This window comes from Panthera uncia (genome assembly GCF_023721935.1).
Source record: "Panthera uncia isolate 11264 chromosome B2 unlocalized genomic scaffold, Puncia_PCG_1.0 HiC_scaffold_24, whole genome shotgun sequence".
In the NCBI taxonomy this organism is placed as follows: domain Eukaryota; kingdom Metazoa; phylum Chordata; class Mammalia; order Carnivora; family Felidae; genus Panthera; species Panthera uncia.
In genome coordinates, this window is record NW_026057580.1 from 27,617,117 (window position 1) to 27,639,156 (window position 22,040).

Genomic DNA, 22,040 nt, shown 5'->3' on the forward strand with positions numbered 1-22,040 from the left:
TCTCCATTATTTACAAACTCAGTTTTTTGAGACATTCTTTATATAACAAAACTGGATTAAGTTGCAGTTTGCCAGTACTTGTAGCACCCAGCAATTTCTGTCTGACCAGACTTTTTGAGAATCAGATTATGTCCTTCTGGCATTTGCTATTGCTTTCTCTGTTGATTTGATGAGCGCCAAAGTCACTGATGGTATAGAATTGAGAACTCCATTGAGAATAGTTTATAGCACATCTTTGGAAAACTTCTGTTAATCATTAACTATTAATCATTACTTCTTGGATATAATATTTTGACCATTTAGAAATATAGCTCATTGTTTTGTCATTTAGCTAAGTTATTTCCATCCTGTCTAAAAAGACATAAAACATTGTAAATGTTTTGAGAGACCACTCTGTCCACTCTCTGTGTCAGAAAAGAAGTTGAGGTTGGTCTGATTTTGTAAATACATGTGCCCTTCAGGTTATTACTGCTTCCTTTTCTTTTTACTGATGAACTCTGTTGAATTTTGTTTGCACTTGTCTGATTTGAGTTTCTGGAATCTGCTTTTTAAGTTATCACTTCCTATCCCTAGATTTTATGTTGAACCATGTGTTGAGTTCCTATTGTGTGCCAAGTGTGGTACCAGACTTGGGTGTATAGCACTGATTAAGATATGTTCCTGGTCTCAAGTAATTCTAGTTGGAAAGATAGAAAATGAGTAAATAAAAAATGAGAGGATTCCTAGTCTAGAGAAAATTAGTGTTTTTTTTTTGTATGTACTCTAATTAAAACCTATGATTATATATGCCTATACACAGGGTTCTTCTCCCTGTCTTTCAAACACTACAATGATGTGATTAATTACTTTAAAGGGTTTTAGAATTCTAGTTCTGTAGTAGTTCTTTGTGGGCTATAATCAGGATGAGAATAGCAGGTATCCTGATGGTTTGTTCTACTTTATGGGAGCTAAAATTGCTAATAGATACAATGAGAAAAAATTGAACACTTGCTGTAGATGGATGTGATTTCATTTGTTTTAGAAAGTGGTGAAGAACATAGATACCTATTTCTCCACAATCTCTCCCTCCTTTTTCCATATCCACAGCTAACTAAGAGAACTCTTATTATCTTGTATCTAATTTTCTTGCTAATATCACTATCTGGAAAGTGATATCCATGTTTTTTAAGTTTTCCTTTATAGGCTATTATGTGTTCTGCAGAAAATAGGTGCTTGACAAATGGATTTTGAATGAAAGGGCAAATCTCCTTTTTGCTACTAATTGAGAGTTATTTGTGTACATCTTTAAAAATAACCTTTTAAGTATTGGGCTAAAGAATATAATGTTTGCTGGGGTGCCTGGGTGACTTAGTTAAGCGTCTGACTTCCATTCAGGACATGATCTCATGGTCCGTGGTTTTGAGCCCTGTATCAGGCTCTGTGTTGATGGTGTGGAGCCTGCTGGTTTTCTCTCTTCCTTTCTCTTTCTGCCCCTCCCCCATTCACACTTTCTCTCTTTCTCAAGAATAAATAAACTTTAAAAAAAAAAAAGAATATAATATTTGCTATCTTAATGGATTGTAATACTAATTAGGTTTAATTTTTTTTTTTTTATCAATATACTCTTGAGCCTTGCTTTAGTAATTTTCATTCTAATGAATTAAATACTTTTTCCCCCCCCAGGAATCTGGTGAAGGCAAAAACTCATCAGACTGTAGAGATAGTGAAATAAAAAAATGGCAGCTAGCTCCTCTTCGAAAGATGGGACAACCGGTTTTACCTCGGAGATCCTCAGAAGAAAAAAGTGAAAAAATACCAAAAGAACCTTCAACTGTTATTTGTACAGGAGAAAAAGGTTCCAAACAAGGTAGTAAGATTAATAAAAATTATTATACACTAATAAAGCTATATTTATTTTATACACTATCAATTAGTATATTTAGGGAAATTTAACCATTTTAATATTTTAATGACAACAAAAATATGTGATTTACCTTTCTTGAAATTAAAAACTATTGCTCTAAATTCTGGGAAGTACAAATGAATTTAATAAGACCCCACCCTCATGGCTCTTAAATACGAATAGTAGAAGACAGATGGTGTGCTCTATCACGGCATTTAGGCACTATGAAGAAAAAATATAGTATTGGGGTAAAGAATTTTGATTTTGAAAAAAATCAAATGAGGTTGAAGTTGGTGAAGGAGGTATTGTTGGATTGTGAAGAGAGGAGAAAAAGTGTAAAATAATGTTTGGGGAAGTGGGAAAACAAGTTTACCAGGAAAACTTAATAGGATTAGGGCAGCAGATTGAGTTATCTACTTCAGTTTTGTGGTTATGAATTTATAGGGAGATCTGTTAGCATCAGTGTTTTTTCTCCAGTTGCCTTCAACTGTTTGTAGGCTGTTTGGGTGAAGGTTAAGGCTGGCTTTCACCAGGTTGTGGTTTTGCAAATACAGATGTTTAAAGCAGAGAGGATAAAGGTGTTTTGAATGCAAGGGTGTGGTAACAATGTTGGACTGTTTAATTAAAGTTGGTTATGTGGGAAAATGAGGACACAAATGGTAAAAAATGATAGATTTAAGTTGGGGCACCTTGGCTCAGTAGAAGAGCATGTGACTCTTGATCTTGGAGTTGTGAATTTAAGCTCCATGTGTAAAGATTACTTAAAAAATAAAATCTAAAAAAAAAAAAAAGAACTGTTGGAATGAAGAGATTCTAGAATAAATAAGTCGGTATGGTAGAAGGTCAGAGTACTGAGATGTTTCACATAGAGACTTTGGAGATGTTACATGAATTAGTAATGTTGGAATGAAAAATCATTTGAAAAGCTTAACATGTCAAATTAACAATATCAAGCACAATTGTTTTAAAACCAGAGATTCATCAATTTTGTGGTACTGGAAAAATCATTAAATTATCTGCTCACCTAATAAATTCAGATCATATTTTCTAAATAGTTTTTAAAATTTTTGTTTTTGAAGATTTTATTTTTAAGTAGTCTCTACACCCAACGTGGGGCTCCAACTCACAACCCCAAGATCAAGAGTCTCACGCTCCACTGACTGAGCCAGCCTGGAGCCCCTTAATATTATATTATGTGAAAAGAAACTAGCTCTAAAAACCATTATCTAAAATGGGAAAAGGTGGGGGTGCTTGGCTGGCTCAGTCAGAATAGTGTGTGACTCTTGATCTCAAGGTTGTGAGTTTGAGCCCCACATGGGGTATAGAGATTACTTAAATTAAAAAAATAAAATGGGTAAAGGGCATATGCACTTCATAGGGCCACTTTTTAGTCACTTAATTTATAATTAAAATTCATTTAAATTAGAATTTTTTTGGTGAGGTATAATTGGCATATAACATTAGTTTCCAGCATATGACAATAATTTGATATTTGTATGTATTGCAGAATGGTCACGATAAGTCTAGTTAACATGTCACCATATGTAGAATAGAATTTTAATGTCAGGAATATTTCAATATGGGTTCTGATGTTATTTCTATTTTTTAAAAAATGTTTATTTTGAGAGAGAGTGCGCACGTACATGTGCACAAGCGGGGGAGGGGCAGAAAAAGGGAGAGAGAGAATCCTAAGCAGGCTCTGTGCTGTCAGAGCAGAGCCTGTTGTGGGGCTCAGTCTCACCAACGATGAGGTCATGACCTGAACCAAGTTAAGGGTCAGATGCTTAACCGATTGAGCCACCCAGGTACCCCCTGATCTTATTTCTAAATAGTGATTTTTTAATCAGTCAATTTTGTTTAGAAGCTTAACAGTATGCACTAAAAAGGAAGATATCTTTTTAAAAACAGTTTAATGAATTTTGTTATTTGTTTAAATTAGGGGCTCATGAGAAGCAAGAGATAAGAAAGAAGAAAATTGAAAAGGGAGTGCCTAATGTGCATCCTCCTGCTACTTCTACTTCCAAGCCTTCTGCAGATCAGATCAGACAAAGCGTCAGACATTCTCTTAAAGACATTCTTATGAAAAGGTAACACACGTTATTATTGTAGAGGATTGAATCACATATGCTTACTATATGCTTATTATTGTATTTGAAGAATAATTGAATTATTCTAATTTTAAGACTTACAGAGTCCAATTTGAAGGTGCCAGAGGAAAAAGCAGCAAAAGTTGCCACAAAAATTGAAAAAGAGCTTTTCTCTTTTTTTCGGGACACAGATGCTAAATATAAGAACAAATACAGAAGTTTGATGTTTAATCTGAAAGATCCTAAAAACAATGTAAGTATGTTTTGTTCATGTCTATACCTGTTTAAGCTTCCAGCTTTCCTGAATATATTGGAATTTTAAGATTATAATACAACAGATCTATAATTTATTTCTTAAAGTGAGAATGTGTCATTTTATTTTATTTATTATTTTTTATTTAAAAAAATATTTTTTTAACATTTTTTTATGTTTTGAGAGCGAGAGAGAGCATGAGCTCTGAGCTGAAGTCCAACACTTAACTGCCACCCTGGCACCTTGAGACTGTGTCATTGTTTTAAAAAATTTTTTTCAGTATTTATTTTTGAGAGAGACAGAGTATGAATGGGTGAGGGGCAGAGAGAGAAGGAGACACAGAATTCGAAGCAGGCTCCAGGCTCCGAGCTGTCATCACAGAGCCCGACACGGGACTCAAACTCACGAACTGTGAAATCATGACCTGAGGTGAAGTTGGACACTTAACTGAACTGAGCCACCCAGGTGCCCCGAGACTGTGTCGTTTTAATAGTCTTTCGCTACTGCACTGAATTATGAATTCTGAATAGTGGTAACTAGTGTTCTATAATGAGTCTATTAAAATGTAAACTGCTAAGTCTGTCTTAACCTGATTTATGTGAATTTTCTTTCCGTTATGTCCCTTATTTAATCCAATTTATTAAAAATTTACTCAAATGTATTCTTTAAAAACTCTGTTAAGCTAAAATTCATAACAAATACTGTAATGGTACTTCTTTTTGTTTGTTTGTTTATTTTTGAGGGTAGGGGAAGGGTCAGGGTGAGAGGGAGAGAGAATCCCAAGCAGTCTCTGAGCGGTCAGCTGAACTCAGGAATTGTGAGATCATGACCTGAGCTGACACCAGGAGTTGGATGCTTAACTTATTGAGCCACCCAGGCGCCCCACTATAATGGTACTTCTGATTTGAATCTAAAAGCAGAGCAGCAATACTTAAAAAAAAAATTATGTAAAAAATACTATTTTAAAACGTTTCGTTGGGGCATCTGGGTGCCTCAGTCAGCTGAGCGTCTGACTTCAGCTCGGATCATGATTTCACAGTTCACAAGTTCCAACGCTGTGTTGGGCTCTGTGCTGACAGCTCAGAGCCTGGAGCCTGCTTCAGATTCTGCCCCTCCCTCTCTCTCTCTCTCTCTCTCTCTCTCTCTCTCTCTGCCCCTCCCCCACTCGTACTCTGTCTCTATCTCTCAAAAATAAACATTAAAAAAAACCATTTTGTTAATTCAAATAAGACTTTAATTCTAAATATCTTTTAGCAGTGAGGCAAATATTAATTGAACTGTTAATCATTTTCTGGCATTTCTTGTTCGAGACTTAGAGGAAATCTAAAAGCTATGTATATGAATGCAAACTCCTTACGTATTTGCTTAAGTTTTATAAGATTTTCACATAAGTGATAACAGTTTGTCAATTTGTATAATGATAGTTGCAATAGTATGTGATATGAGGTATTTTCTTAAAGTATATACTAACAGCTACTTAAGAGAAATCTACATTGTATAATCTGTCATCATAGTCCAGGGGATCAGATACTTCTTGAATTATATAGTCTGGAAGCTTTTCTTCAGTAAGTAAACATTTATTTCCATTGGGTTTCTTTCTTGCAGTTGGTTCTTTGCTCTGGAGTCCCTCCCAAGCCTGTTAAAATTTAAACTATGAAATCTTAAAAATATGAAAGACCTCACATTCAGTAAAATTCTTTTATGTGGTACCTTGCTATTTACTACAGGTTGGCTATTATGACAGAGTGTATCACTGGGAATACTCTGAGACAGAATCTTCTTTTGGGGGAGGGTGGGAGTAGGGGAACAGTTTTAATACAATTTTTGGATAGATGTTGTAATGGTTCTACTGTACCTGTTTCTTCACTATGTGTTGATATTTTTACATTTATTTTTTAAATGTTTATTTATTTATTTTGAGAGAGACAGAGGGAGTGTGAGTGGGGAGGGTCAGAAAGAGAAAGGGAGAGAGAGAATCCCAAGCAAGCTCTGCATTGTTAACGCAGTTTGTGATCCCACGAACCAAGAAATCGTGACCTGAGCTGAAATCAAGAGTCAGATGTTTAACCAGCTGAGCTACGCAGGTGCCCCTGTGTTGATTTTTTTATATGAAAGGTGTGTTTGTTACCTTAGATGAGAAGTTCCTAGAATACAAGGTTGTCAGTAAATCTCTTTGTAGTAGATGATTTATAAATAGACATTTGTAAATCCGGTTTAAATATTGCATCTTTATTTATTACAAATTTTTATACAGCAGTTCCATTTTCTTTTAAAAATGTTTTCTTCCCCTTTTATTCCCATTTTTAAATATTTCCAGATATTATTTAAAAAAGTACTGAAAGGAGAAGTAACCCCTGATCATCTTATAAGAATGAGTCCAGAAGAACTAGCTTCTAAAGAGTTAGCTGCTTGGAGACGGAGAGAAAACAGACATGTAAGATTATCTATGAATATGTGTTTGGCTATATCAGAACCTGTATTTCTCAGCCATAGGGGAGAAATTATATATATACACAGAGGTAATTTAACAGAGTGCGCAGTAATACACACTTCCTGTTCTATGCTTCTTCTAAGTTACTTATCTTCCATTAACTGAGTTCTTAAATTTAATCTTTTGTTTTCCCTATCTCTGCTGCTTTTTTCTCATTTTCTTCAGTTAGAAGGTTACATAATTAACTTGTGTTTTGTTATATTTCATAAATCAGAAAGATGGGAAATTAGGCACATTTTTTCTTAATCACGTCTATACTTTTCAGAAGCACGATTTGAAGGTATAATGAATATTGGTAATTTGTAGTGCTAGATTAAGTCAAAATGAAAATTTTACAGGTTTATAATCCCTTATCATTCAAATTTCAAACACCAAAAGGTCAGAAAAACAAGGATTTTTTTCCCTTAACACATTTATTGATAAAACCTGACCCAAATTGTCACATATGAATGCTCTTATTTACAGAAATGTTGTGGGCTTAAGTAGCTCTGTCCCAGGTCTGACTGAGGTGTTACGTAACATAAATAGTATGTGCAGCATAGTCCATTTTTAAAATTAGAAAGTTCTGAAAGTCACCAGTGCCAGGAGTTTTCATTTAGGTGTTGTGAACTTGAAATAACCTTTAAAGATTCATTAAGTGAATGTGTGACTTAGGGTTATTGTGGCAGTGGGATAACCACATTATCTACTAGTTTGATTACAGTGGCCTCAGAATATTGGCTTTTTAAAATTTACTTATTTTTTATTTTTGAGAGAGAAAGAGCATGAGCAGGGGAGAGGGGCAGAGAGAGAGAGAGAATAGTAAGCAGGCTCCATGCTTAGTGCAGAGCCTGACGTGGGGCTCGATCCCATGATCTGAGCAAAATCACGAGTTGTAGGCTCAACCGACTGAGCCACTCAGGTGCCCTAGAATGTTAGCTTTTCATTCTAGAAAGTATTGGTTATTTACAGTTCATAGGAATTCTACATGATTTACCTGATTCTTTTTTCCATAATACTTGCATCTCAGGTATTAAGCCTCCATGTGGATCTTCTGCTAAATCTAGTTTGAAGCACAGGGCCTTGATTTCTTTTTTTTTTTTTTTTTTTTTTTTTTAAATTTTTTTTTAACGTTTATTTATTTTTGAGACAGAGAGAGACAGAGCATGAACGGGGGAGGGGCAGAGAGAGAGGGAGACACAGAATCAGAAACAGGCTCCAGGCTCTGAGCCGTCAGCCCAGAGCCTGACGCGGGGCTTGAACTCACGGACCGCGAGATCATGACCTGAGCCGAAGTCGGCCGCTTAACCGACTGAGCCACCCAGGCGCCCCGGCCTTGATTTCATATATTACACTTATTCACATGTTTCTTCACTTTCACCCTGTGTAATTTTTCCTCTTAATTTGAAAATAGTATCACCTCATCTTTCTCTCCATGTCCCAAATATGTACACGCCTCTCTTCTGCATTGAAATGTGGCTGCAAGTATTACCTGCTTTGGAGACCAGCTTGTTCTTCCTTTAGGCCATGTATCTGATTTCTTTCTTTAAAGGATGATTTGCATATAACAGGCAAAATAAATGACCATCTTTACCTTTCTTAACCTGTTCCACTCTCAGCTACTTTTTACTATACTAGTTTTTGCTACACTTGCTTATTATTGTGTTGCCAGGCTTGTTCATCGTCACAAAGTAATTAGGTCAGGAGAAAACTGATAGGGGACTACCTGATAATTTTTGGTATTTGAATAAACTTTCACTATTTGGGGGAGTGTTAAGAACATCAAGTTAGGAATCTGAGGAAAATAATTCCCATTTCCCTGTGGCAGCTGCTACTATACTAAATCAGAAAGCAGGTAAATATCATGTTTCAACCCTTTGCAAATTACATTGCACTTTAGCTCCTTCTGGTTAATTTATGTGTGAACTTCTCATGGCTTATAAACCCAGCACTTAAAACAGTCTCTGACATTTGTAAGTACTCAGTGTATATTTGTTGTTTGAGAGACCACCTAAAGATTAAAAATCATCTATGATGATTTTTTTCATTTTTAGATAAGCTCTTACTATTTAAAGTTGTACATTTGGAAATATGTATATTTCAATTGTGAAATGTTTCTTTAAAATATTTCCTTTAGACCATAGAGATGATTGAGAAAGAGCAGAGAGAAGTGGAAAGACGGCCAATCACAAAAATAACTCATAAAGGTGAAATAGAAATTGAGAGTGATGCCCCAATGAAGGAACAGGAAGCAGCCATGGAGATTCAGGTAAAAATTATAATAGTGTCATGTTTGTAGTGCTCAAAACATGAAGATTCAGTGATTTATTTGCCTCAGATGTTCTTTAAGTTGAAAGAAGATTTTTAAAAATATATATATTTTAAAGTAGTTTATTTCATTGGTTTCATGGTTTTTTTGAGAGTGTTTACAGTATTGTTTCTCTGTGTGTAAAGTGCAGGCTATCTGCATCACAGGCATCTCTTAAACACTTGTTTAAATGTAGATTCTCAGGATCTGTAGGACTTCGCGAATTCTTCAGTAGGCCTATAAATCTGTAGGTGCTTCTTAGACTGGTTTGAGAGTGTAGTACAGCTTTTCTTATTTTCAAATATCAGTGAGAAAATAATAGGAAATCTTGTTAGAGGCCTTAAAGAATGAAGACTGAAGAATGTCTTGAGTTTTTGCTCTGCTTTAAGTCATAATTAATATCTAGCATTTATTTTATAAAGAAATAGTGAAAAACAACCTGTGAATGGAATAGCTTTCATGTATCAATATGAAATATAAGTTGATTTTTAATAATCGGGACAAAATTTTGTCTGCTGAAACTTTTTATTCCTTTTTTAGGAACCTACAGCTAACAAGTCATTGGAGAAGACAGAAGGATCTGAAAAACAGAAAGAAGAGATTGATTCTATGTCTAAAGATACCACTAGTCAACATAGACAACATCTTTTTGATCTTAACTGTAAAATTTGCATAGGTAATTGGAAATTTTTCCTTTCTTCTTTTTTTTTAGTGTTTATTTTAGAGAGAGAGAGAGACAGTACGAGTTTGGGGGGGAGGGGTAGAGAGAGGGAGACACAGAATCTGAAGCAGGCTCCAGGCTCTGAGCCATCAGCACAGCCCAACATGGGGCTCAAACTCAGGAACAGTGAGATCATGACCTGAGCCGGAGTTGGATGCTCAACTGACTGAGCCACTGAGGCACTGTTGGAAATTTTTCTTTCTGAAATGTTGCTTTCACTTTGAAAGGGGGATACTTGTATTTGTAATCTAAATAGGTTTTTGTTTTCTCTGTACTGGTGGTGGGGTACCTGCTCACTCCTTTTGAGGAGTAGCACAGTTTTAGAGTGACTGCTCTTCAGAGTTGAGGTATAGTTTGATACTATCATATAGTTTGCTAACTAGAATTAATTGTATTATGTAAGATCTGAACTTAACCAACTCAGAGTCAAAAGACTAGAATTTAAGCATTAGAGTAGGCATCAGAACTGTTGCACAGTTGTGATGGTATTGTCATTTACTAGGTGAAGGAATAAAACAGCATTCATATTTTATTATTATATATAACAAATGAAACAAATCCCAAAATATCTCTTCTCTAGTATTCTTATATCTGGCCATTCATTCAGTAAATATTTACTGAAATCTTTTTTGCCGAGCACTTTCTGGTGCAGTGAACGAGTCAGATATTATACAGGCTTTAAGAGAAACCATAAAGCCTAGTGGGAAAGACAGGTAGGTGATGATTTGAGTAGAAGTACAGTCATAAGTGTCTTTAGCTAGCAGGAAGACTTAGCCTAGAGTGAGGCATTGGGGAGACTTGAATTGATATGTAAGCTGAGACATGAAGACTGAAAGGGGAAGACCATTCTGAATACTGGGAATGGCATGAGCTTGAATTGAATTCAAGAAGAGGAGAGAGGCATGTGATTTGTTTGAAGAGATACTTTAGTGATCACATTTTGTATTATTGCCTTTCGAACTTCAGATTGTGACTTCTTAGTGAAATCAAGTTAGTAAGTAGTTACTAGCATTTCAAAAACAAAAACAATATGAAATACCACAGTGAATTACTATTATAAAGATGTGTACCATTTTGTGAAACTTTAATTCTGGTTATTTATATATAACCAAAATAATACACACATACACACACGTGTATATACACATACATACACAGATGTGTTGAGTGTGTGTGTGTGTATAAGTAATGGATCATGAGATAAAATATGACTTTACAGATCATGATCAGAATACTGAAAATCTACTTTTACAGCCACATTTAAGATTTTGGTCTTTTATCTAAGAGCAGTGGATACTGATTGAAGGGTTTTTTAGCAAGGGAATGGCATGATCAAATTGGAATTTTATGAAGATCTCTCTGACTGTGGTGAGAAGGTATTACAGTGGGAGAAGCCAAGGGAGGAAGGAGGGAAACTCGATAGGAAGCCTCTGCACTAGTCCAATGTGAGATGAAGATGTTTTTTTTCAATTTTTTTTTTTTTCAACGTTTTTTATTTATTTTTGGGACAGAGAGAGACAGAGCATGAACGGGGGAGGGGCAGAGAGAGAGGGAGACACAGAATCGGAAACAAGCTCCAGGCTCTGAGCCATCAGCCCAGAGCCTGACGCGGGGCTCGAACTCACGGACCGCGAGATCGTGACCTGGCTGAAGTCGGACGCTTAACCGACTGCGCCACCCAGGCGCCCCGAAGATGGTTTTAATTAGAGTGATTAGAGCAGTAATTGGAGATGGAAGTAAGTGGAGGCTTTGAGATAATCACGTTAGGTAATATTGATAGATGCTAGAGATGGGCTAGATTTAGGGCATAAGAAATAGGGATGTATAAGGAAGAATTTAAATTATATTTAATCATATCTTCTCAAAATCGTGTTTATATATTTTACCATCTGTACAAGATTAAAGACTTAAAGGGCAGAGAGAATGTTTTTAGACTTTGTTGTTCTTTTTTTTAAGTTTATTTATTTGAGAGAGACAGAGATGGCTCAAGTGGGGGAAGAGGTAGCAAGAGAGGGAGACAGGCTCCTCACTGTCAGGTTGGAGCCTGACATGGGGATCGAATCCACGAAAACCTGGGAGATCATGACCTGAGCTGAAATCAAGAGTCGGATGCTTAACCGACTAAGCCACCTAAGTTCCCCAAGACGTTACTATTCTTAAAGAAAGCTATCCATGGTCTAATAGTATTTTTAAGTTCACCCATGTAGTTCTATCTTAATAAAAAATACTTAGTGATTTCTATTAACTTTAATAATTTCCATGGTAATATTTTAGTAAATGTAATGTTAGCACACAAAAACATTTGTTAAACACTACTAGACCTAACCTATTTTCAGAAAGTTTGAGTGATTTGTTTCCTTCTTGGTGCTATAGCCTAAAACCAGTGTCATTTTTTAAACTTTACTAACATTTTTCATGTTTAGTAACTGTACTATGCATTTATGTTATGAGGTGCTGCTATATGTAACACAAAGTAGGATACAGATTTTTTTTTACTCAGTTCTTTTTCAAGTAACTTCTCTTGGAATTTGGTCTAATTTAGTTTAAAATTGGTAGGGGGTCACCTGGGTGGCTCAGTTTGTTGAGCATCTGACTTTTGATTTCAGCTCGGGGTCATGTTCCCAGTATTGTGGGATTAAGCCCTGCATCTGGTTCTACGCTGAGTGTGGAGCCTGCCTGGATTCTCTCTCTCTCCCCGCCCCGGCCCCCTCCCCTGCTTGCCTTTTCTCTCTCTAAATAAAAAAAAAAGAAAAATTGCTAGGGAATCAAGAAACTTAGTTTAAAAATGTTTGTTTATTTATTTTGAGAGAGATAGCGATAGCACAAGCAGAGGAAGGGCAGAGACAGAGAGGGAGAGAGAATCCCAAGCAGGCTCCATGTTGTCAGCACAGAGCCCGGTATGGGGCTCCATCTCAGAAACCGTGAGATCGTGACCTGAGCCGAAAGCAAGAGTCAGATGCTTAACTGACTGAGCCACCCAGGTATCCCAAGAAACTTATTTTAGATTCTAGTTATAATGTTTCCATTTCAGCTTATCTAAGTTGCTTAATATCCTTTTTCCCTAATTTTTCACATCAATTAGAGAGATGTAATATAACACAGCATGAGAAATGATGATAGTTAAAAATTACCCCAGGAAATCTAAGGTTATGCAACAATTCCATCAGAAACACTGAATAACTCTTGAAGTGAAATGGATGAAGTTACAGGAATTTCAGTTTACAAAAATGGTTTGTTTGGTGTCATCTGATGTTAGGTCGAATGGCACCACCTGTAGATGATCTTTCTCCAAAAAAAGTTAAAGTTGTTGTTGGAGTATCTCGTAAACATTCAGATAATGAAGCAGAAAGTATAGCAGATGCACTGTCTTCAACCTCAAACATCTTGGCTTCTGAATTCTTTGAAGAGGAAAAACAAGAGTCTCCGAAATCAACATTCTCTCCTGCCCCACGGTAATTTTCTCTTAGCTGTAACTTCAATAATTATTATAGATCTTTGCCAAATTATACTTGGATGTCTTCAAATATGGAAAAGTGACATATTTCTTAGGAACCTTTCTTTTGAGAAAAGAACTGTACCTTCTTAAACATTAAACTAATTGAGATAAAAGAATAAGACTTAAAATTAATTTAGAGATTTGAGTCTGTGTGTGGGGACTTGACTTTAAAATTCCTTTTAATTATGTTGGTCCCAAGAGGTGGGAGATAGGTCATTAAATAAAAATTGCTCGCACCTCTCTGTACCTTCATCTGAGCCACCCGTGAAGGATATTGTAAGTCATGACTATGTAAATATGAACGTACTTTCATCTTTAATCAATAGCCTTTATGTATTTTGGCTTTCTTGACATGCTAAAATAGAAATAATTGATGACTTAGTAGAAAATGTATTTATTCATGACCATATCTTTAGGCTGAAAATTTCTAATGTCCTGTTTTAGACCAGAGATGCCTGGAACTGTTGAAGTTGAGTCTACCTTCCTGGCTCGATTGAACTTTATCTGGAAAGGTTTTATCAACATGCCTTCTGTAGCAAAATTTGTTACCAAAGCCTACCCAGTATCTGGTTCCCCTGAGTATTTGACAGAGGTACTGTGAACTTTTCTTGCCGTTTTCTGCTTGGGTTGACATATGTGCTTCCAAAAGAAGTAGGAGAGAAAATGATATTATAAATAATAATGTTTTATTTCATTCATAAGTATGTTGACAGTGATGCTTAGAACCATTCAATTAATGAAATTTTGAGTTCACAACTGAAGTTTTTGAAATGTAGATAATTGTATTCTGAAAGTTTTCACCCTACAAATCCTGTACTGTAAGATGTATGTCAGAGAATTAAAAATTAATGAGAGTCTGCATGGATATCATGAGTTTTTCTTTAAAGGATTGACCTACTTAGTATGGACTTCGAAGGTGTTAGCCTGTCAAGAAGATTTTTTTCCATGTTAACAAGTCTAATTCTCCTGTTGCTTATGTTTCCCCTACTGCATGACTACAGCTCTTTTCTGCCTCTATCTGTGAATGAGATGTAGGTGATAGTTGAAACATTACAGTAAGGTGACAGTCCCATGAGACCCAATGATCATAGTTGCTCCAGGTACCCTTGGTTGGTTTTATACCTGAAAGAATTGGATGGAACTGTCATGCAACATTTATGGAAAATAAGCAGTTACAGTATTATATTATGAAAAATGAGAAAGTATGACATTTTTGAACTATTTTGAAAAGTTGTGTTTTTCTTTTGTTTTAGGAAGTAGGAAAATAATTCAGTACATGTACTGTATTTTTGTTGAGATTGTATTTTCTGTTATGTTTGTATCTAAACTGTTGCATCCATTCTCAGTCTCCTGATCATGAAGGCAAAAATTAAAAAAGAAAAAAAAATTCTTTCCAGTATTTCAAAAGTCTTAAATTGTATATATGCCTATTTTTCTTTAAAGACTAACAAACTTTTCTTTATATTAGGCTGAAATTAGTTTAAGTGTAATGGTGCCTAACGTTGATCAGTTTATTTGTTTAGCATTGTGTTTTAATAAACAACCTAATTATTACTTCTACATTTAGTTTGCTTGGCAAATAATATTTTAGAAATGTTGATTTTATAAGAGGAAAATTAAATGGACCCATGATGCTTTTCTTTTTGAACAAATCTCTTTAGAAATTTAGTCTTTGATCAGTCCGGGTGAAGAGAACTCTTCTTTTAAATTGGAAAGAAGTCCTGAATTATGGAATTTGAATTTAAACAAAACTATTCTCCTTTCTTAGTTTCTAAGGTTGCTTTCCAGAATTCCACCTCTGCTTTTTACTACTTTTAGTTTAGGACTAAAGTCCCAAATAAAATATTAAAGCAATTAATAATTTAAATACACTTAAATCAAATTTACTATCAATTAATTATGCTTTCTATGAATTTTTTCAGCTTCATAGAAAAATAGAAATACACTGATTAAAGTTTTAAATATTTTCAGTTACATAGTTCTTCACTTAATTTAGGTATAGTCATCTGTTTTCAGAAAATTCTACTGTTAAAAAAAAATGAACTTGCAGTATTACAGTGTTCTGTACCGTGGAGAAGTACACTCTATAATTATACTTGGTAACTTCTGAAATCCAGCTGTTAATGATTAAATGATATCCTTGCCCACTACCACCAAAAAAGGGGTGAGGGGGTAGGAGTGGGCGGAATAGAAAAACAATCTCTAATATTCTGAAATCTGTTGTACTCTTCCTGGATTGTCGGTGTGTCTTTTGCTTGCCACTGCTTCACTTTCCTGTGCCTGTTTTTCCTACTGGGAACTGACATGACCTCAGATTCTATCTCACATGTATCTTGGGCACCAACCTTGGTTATTTGAGGTTGACAATTGAGGCACACAGCTTGGTTATTTGAGGTTGACATTTGAGGTAAATCCTGATTGCTATCCCTGTACTTTGTTATGTTCTATGATGCAAATCTTTTTATTTACTTGTTTTTTATTACCAATTTTAAATTACTCTTAGAGTAAATTATGAATATTACAGTAAAGATATTCTGTATATACTGATCACCTTCATTTTTTACTATAGGATCTACCAGATAGTATTCAAGTAGGTGGCAGGATATCACCTCAGACAGTTTGGGATTATGTTGAAAAAATTAAAGCATCAGGAACCAAGGTAAGGAAAATTTCTTTTGTTACACCTGCATGAGAGAGCACTTGAAAAGTAAATCATGAGAGTTCTTATGCAGGGAACCCTAGGGGGTAGGAGCCACTACAAATTCTGAATCTACATAGTGTGCTTGACAAAACTGAACTAAAGCCATTTGCTAAAGCTCAGAACAGCTCAGCATTCTTCCTGTGGGTTTTTCTTTCCTTCTGGTATGCTTTCTTAGTGATTTCTGTCAGTGTTTTGAAAGAAATGTTTTAAAGTAAGTATTGAGATTCCTCCTGGGATTGTGCCTTGCTTTGATTATAGACATTTGTTTAGTTAGGGCATAGGCTAAGAGACCTTAAAATATAGTGGCAACAAAGAGACCCTAAAAATATAGTGGCTCTAAGTATATAGAAGTTTATTTTTATTAAAATTTTTTTTAATGTTTATTTATTTTTGAGAGAGAAAGAGAGGGAGAGTGAGAGCGACAGAGCGTGAGCAGGGGAGGGACAAAGAGAATGTAAAGCAGGCTCCAGGCTCAGAGCTGTCAGCACAGAGTCTGACGTGGGACTCAAACCCATGAACCATGAAATCATGACCTGAGCCAAAGTCAGATGCTTAACCAACTGAGCCACCCAGGCGCCCCTATTTAATTTTAAAAGTTTATTTATTTATTTTGAGAGAGTGGGGAGGGGGGAAGGGGAGGGTCAGAAAGAGAGGGAGTGAGAGAGAATCTCAAGCAGGTCCCTCACTGTCAGTGCAGAGCCTGACTTGGGGCTCTAACTCATGACCGTGAGCTCATGACCTGAGCCGAAACCAAGAATCAGATGCTCAACCAACTGAGCCACCCAGGCACCCCCTGAAGTTTGTTTGCTTAAAAAATTTTAAAGTTTATTTATTCTGAGAGAGAGCATGAGTGGGGTAGGGGCAGAGAGAGAGGGAAAGAGAATTTCATGCAAGCTCCACACTGTCAGTGCAGAGCCTGACGTGGGTCTCGAACTCCCGAACTGTGAGATCATGATCTGACCTGATACAAGGGTCAGACGCTTAACCAACTGAGCCACCCAGGCGTTATGAATATATATTTTTCAATATAGGTTTTAGAATTTAAATTAATACAGTATTAGAATACAAAGAAACTTTGAAGCATTGTAGAAAAGTTACAACACTTATTTGCTATCACTTTCTCATGATAGTAAAAGTCATAAGAAAGCATTGGGGAGGTATTCCCTTGGATATTTTGGGAATCATTCTTGGCCTACCCATATACTTCTGCCCAGTATTTTATAATATGCCTCCTTCCTGAACTGACTGAAACACACCCCTAAAAGAGGACAGTTTAGATGACAGACCTTTTATAAGAGAGCCGTAGTTTAGCTCATTTACATGTTCTGTATAGGAACTTCTATCAATTTAGGCTTTGTAGCAGGTCTGTCTCTCTTCATTTTGACTATGTATGTTCGTGAAAAGACATCTCATTTTTTTACACTACCAAATTGATACTACACTGGGATTCTCTTTTCTATTGGAAACAAATTCTAGAACCTAGAGGCAAGCAAATAAGTTCCTGAGTAAACCAAATGATATCATAAAACGTATGGCTTTTATGTATTTCAGTTCTTTTCACCCAGTCTCCATTCTGGATTTTCACTGGATTTGAGTTTTTTTGTGTATGTGTACATGGCAGGGTGGTATTAATTTTCAGTATACTGAAAACACAGGCAACCATTTGTGGAGATTATGAGATAGGAAATAAGGATGTAGTGTAGATATCAAAGGACTCGGGTTTAAATACCTTCTCTGTTACTGACAATTGTGTCACCTTGAGCAAATTAATTACTGTGGGACTCAGTGTCTTATGGGACACCTTCAGATAAAACAGATCTGTCAGTGGGTCAGCAAACATCTTTTCCTAAGAGTTCCTTCCTTTTACTATTTTTATCTGCATTTAAGTTGGCAAATCATGTTTTTCAGTAATCATCATTATAAAATTTACTGGATTATTACTAGTTGAGAAATGATATTTAAAACCTATTAAAAGCTGTTCTTTAGGTTATTATTTTAAACAGTCATTTATGATTTTCTTGAATAGGAAATTTGTGTGGTTCGCTTCACACCTGTAACTGAAGAAGATCAGATTTCTTATACTTTGCTGTTTGCATACTTCAGTAGCAGAAAGCGCTATGGAGTAGCTGCTAACAACATGAAGCAGGTTAAGGATATGTACCTTATTCCTTTGGGTGCCGCAGATAAAATTCCACACCCTCTTGTGCCTTTTGATGGACCTGGTAGGTATACATTTTAATAATAAGAGTATGAATAAAAAAAAGTGGGAGGTGAGACCAGAGTGAGAAGACAGACTCTGCTTGCATTCTTGGGTTTCAGCCCTCTGGAGCTGACTTCACAGGGACAGGCACCCACCTAATAGGCTGTAATAAGCTAGATGCAAAAATGTACCCTGTGTTGTAATGGTTGAAAATGACTATTCATTGATGTTTTTTATTTTATACAGGGCTTGAACTGCATAGACCCAATCTGTTGTTGGGCTTAATTATTCGTCAAAAACTGAAGCGGCAACATAGTGCTAGTGTTAGCACTAGTCATACAGCCGAGACTTCTGAAAGCATACCAATGGCATTGCCACCTGACAAAAAAAGTAAGATGGAAGTTTCCACAGAAGAAACACCAGAGGAAGAAAATGACTTTTTTAATTCTTTTACAACTGTATTACACAAGCAGAGAAATAAACCTCAGCAAACTCTTCAGGAAGACCTTCCAACAGTAATTGAACCTTTAGTGGAAGTCACCAAACAAGAGCCACCAAAACCTTTAAGATTCCTTCCTGGGGTATTGATTGGCTGGGAAAATCAGCCTTCTACTCTGGAATTAGCAAATAAACCTCTTCCTGTGGATGATATACTTCAGAGCCTTTTGGGCACTACTGGTCAGGTATATGAACAGACTCAATCAGTGATAGAACAAAACACTCTTAAAGAAATTCCTTTTCTAAGTGAGCAAGCTGACCCCAAAGCAGAGAAAGTAGATAAAGTGGAAGTAACTGATGGTGAAGCCAAGGAGGTAAAGGTCAAAGTAGATGATCTTTCAGAGTCTACAGGTAATTCAGTAGTAGGAGAAGAAACATCAGTAATGGGTTCTTCTTCCATTTCTCCTGGACCTTTGACGAGTCTTAGCCTCAGAGGTAAACCACCAGATGTTTCTACAGAAGCATTCTTAACAAATTTATCAATTCAGTCGAAACAGGAAGAAACTGTGGAGAATAAAGAGAGAACGTTAAAAAGGCAGCTGCTGCAAGATCAAGAGAATAATTTGCAAGATAATCGGACTTCAAATACTAGTTCTCCATGCAGGTCTAATGTAGGAAAAGGAAACATAGATAGTAATGTCAGTTGCAGTGAAAACATTGTTGCTAATACAACAAGGTCCCCACAGTTTATCAACTTGAAACGGGATCCTAGACAAGCAGCAGGACGAAGTCAGCAGATAACTGCTTCAGAAAACAAAGATGGAGATATTTGCCGGAATGGAGAAAAACACACCCTGCCTGGTCTGTCACACAAGGAGCACTTAACAGAACAAATCAATGTAGAGGAAAAGTTGTCTTCTGTAGAGAAGAGCTCGTGTGTTCAGCAGGGTGATAATTCAGGGGTTGCACAAAACTCACCGTCAGTAGAAAACATACACACTTCTCAAGCAGAACAAACAAAACCCTTACAGGAGGATATTTTAATGCAAAATATCGAAACTGTGCACCCATTTCGAAGAGGATCCACAGCGACAACATCTCATTTTGAAGGTGGAAACACATGTCAATCAGAATTTCCTTCTAAAAGCATCAACTTTACTTCCAGAAGCACCAGCCCCAGAACAAGTGCAAACTTTTCACCCATGAGGCCACAGCAGCCCAACCTTCAGCATCTCAAGTCTAGCCCCCCTGGATTTCCATTTCCAGGACCTCCTAATTTTCCCCCACAAAGCATGTTTGGATTTCCACCACATTTACCACCTCCTTTACTTCCCCCTCCAGGCTTTGGCTTTGCTCAAAATCCCATGGTTCCCTGGCCACCTGTTGTTCACCTGACAGGCCAACCACAACGTATGATGGGTCCCCTTTCACAAACATCAAGGTATATAGGCCCACAAAATTTTTACCAGGTTAAAGACATTCGAAGACCAGAAAGGCGCCATAGTGACCCTTGGGGTAGGCAAGACCAACAGCAACTGGATAGGCCATTTAATAGGGGTAAAGGGGATCGACAGAGATTTTATAGTGATTCACACCATTTGAAAAGAGAGCGACATGAAAAGGAATGGGAGCAAGAGTCTGAAAGGCATAGACGCAGAGACAGAACCCAAGACAAGGACAGAGACAGAAAAAGGGAGGAAGGGCACAAAGATAAAGAGAGGGCACGGTTGTCACATGGTGATCGAGGAGCAGATGGAAAAGCAAGCCGGGATAGTAGGAATGTAGACAAGAAACCAGATAAACCTAAAAGTGAAGACCATGAAAAGGACAAAGAACGAGAGAAAAGTAAACATAGAGAAGGAGAAAAGGACAGAGATAGGTACCACAAAGATAGGGACCACACTGACAGAGCTAAAAGCAAAAGGTAAAATTTGCAGGCTGCTTCAAGATTACATTTAAATAACTTAAATGTTGTATCTTAAAAACTTTATGATTGCCTGCTAGGATTGTGCCATCTTTTAAATTTTTAATATTGGTGGTTTGCAGAACAATAAAATCTGTGTGTTGGTGCAGAGTGCTCTCTGTACCAGTGCTCATCATCCCTTCTTCATACCAACTGTCCCTAGTTCTAGGAATTTAATATTTTTAAAAGTTTTACATTGCTGTATATTCAAAGATTTGTTTTATTAATATGCAATAAAGGCTTAGAAATTTTAGTTTTATTCCTTACTTGGTAAATATGGTTAACTATGGAGTATATTTACTGCCTCTAGTGAATGTCCTTTATATAATGACTAATTTGAGAGTAATGTGTGCTCTGTAAGTTTGTTTAAATTGCACTGTTTTTAAAGAAACTGTAGAGGAGAAACAGAACGCCAAGCAACTTCATAATCAGATTATATTAATCATTTAGTTGAGCAGTTTTTGACCAAGAATCAGACGCCCAAGGAGTACATTTCTTGCTTTAATCTGCACTCATTGAAGGCATTTATTACCATTACTACAACTTTGTGGTAGGCCATTTCTTTCCTTTTCATTTTTGGCTCTTTGGAAACTTGAATACTTAAGCTTGTACATGATCTTGTGTTTTGCTATCCTTTTTACTGTAAAATGTAAATATTTTAAGGGATATTTTGATTCTAAATATGATAAAAGAATTTCTCACCTATTTTGTGTGTGTGATTTGAAATTCAGTAGTCAAAGTATTCTTTAAAGCTTTAATTATCATCAGATGCTAAACCCTTACTCCACCAAGGGCATAGAGCCATAGCTCTCTAAATCAGGCAATAGATGAGGGAAAAAACGATTTCTGTACCATAGATTACAGGCTATTGAGGTAAATCATGTAGTTCTAAAGAGGCTATGGATTAAGAACTAATGAAAAACTGTTGTAGCTATAGCTCACTTTATAGGTATGTTTCTGAAAACTTGTATACCATCAAAATTTGGTACACTGACTGATCATTTCAGAACTTTTATTTTAGAGAAACATGTGAATCTCTTTGGAACATGTGTAATTTGTTGGTGGAGGAGAGGGGATAACTACAGTTTTGTATGCTAGTACTTCTTGAAATAGAAAACACCTGGAGGCTGTTGTTAATCCAAATTTAAATTTACTTACACCCTAAATTACCTACTGTATTGATTGCTATAATTTAAACCAATAGCTACCAAAAGTTACTAGCACTTGAGGCCAAAAAAGAAAAAACAGTATTTTTGCTCCTCTGTATTAATGAAGAAAAATATAAATGACTTTACAGAATTAAAAAGATAAAGTTGATTTTCTTAAAAAGTATAAAGATTACAGTTAAAAATAGGTTTTGAAAATGAGTCAGCTTTGGTGTTCTCACTGGAGAGAAAAGGAGCTGAAATTCAAAACCAAACATTTTGTCTAACTTGCAATAACTTGCAACCCTTTTTTTTGTCATCCTTATCCTCTGAAATTAATGATCATAAAAGTTCTGAAACAGAGGACTTGTATTTA

At 36.1% G+C, this 22,040-nt stretch overlaps 1 protein-coding gene across 7 annotated transcripts in view; it reads left to right on the top strand.

Moving 5' to 3' along the window:
• PHF3 (PHD finger protein 3) overlaps window positions 1–20,772 on the top strand; it is an 80,997-nt gene extending 60,225 nt beyond the window's left edge. For all 7 annotated transcript variants that reach the window (XM_049653866.1, XM_049653871.1, XM_049653870.1 and 4 more), the window contains 11 exons: window positions 1,663–1,846; window positions 3,822–3,969; window positions 4,066–4,222; window positions 6,540–6,656; window positions 8,830–8,961; window positions 9,541–9,676; window positions 12,978–13,173; window positions 13,662–13,809; window positions 15,787–15,876; window positions 17,945–18,140; window positions 18,365–20,772. In XM_049653866.1, coding sequence (XP_049509823.1) covers window positions 1,663–1,846; window positions 3,822–3,969; window positions 4,066–4,222; window positions 6,540–6,656; window positions 8,830–8,961; window positions 9,541–9,676; window positions 12,978–13,173; window positions 13,662–13,809; window positions 15,787–15,876; window positions 17,945–18,140; window positions 18,365–20,484 — 3,624 coding nt within the window. In that variant the 3' untranslated portion in view covers window positions 20,485–20,772. The remainder of the gene's footprint in view (window positions 1–1,662; window positions 1,847–3,821; window positions 3,970–4,065; window positions 4,223–6,539; window positions 6,657–8,829; window positions 8,962–9,540; window positions 9,677–12,977; window positions 13,174–13,661; window positions 13,810–15,786; window positions 15,877–17,944; window positions 18,141–18,364) is intronic.
• The last annotated feature ends 1,268 nt before the right edge of the window (window positions 20,773–22,040 follow it).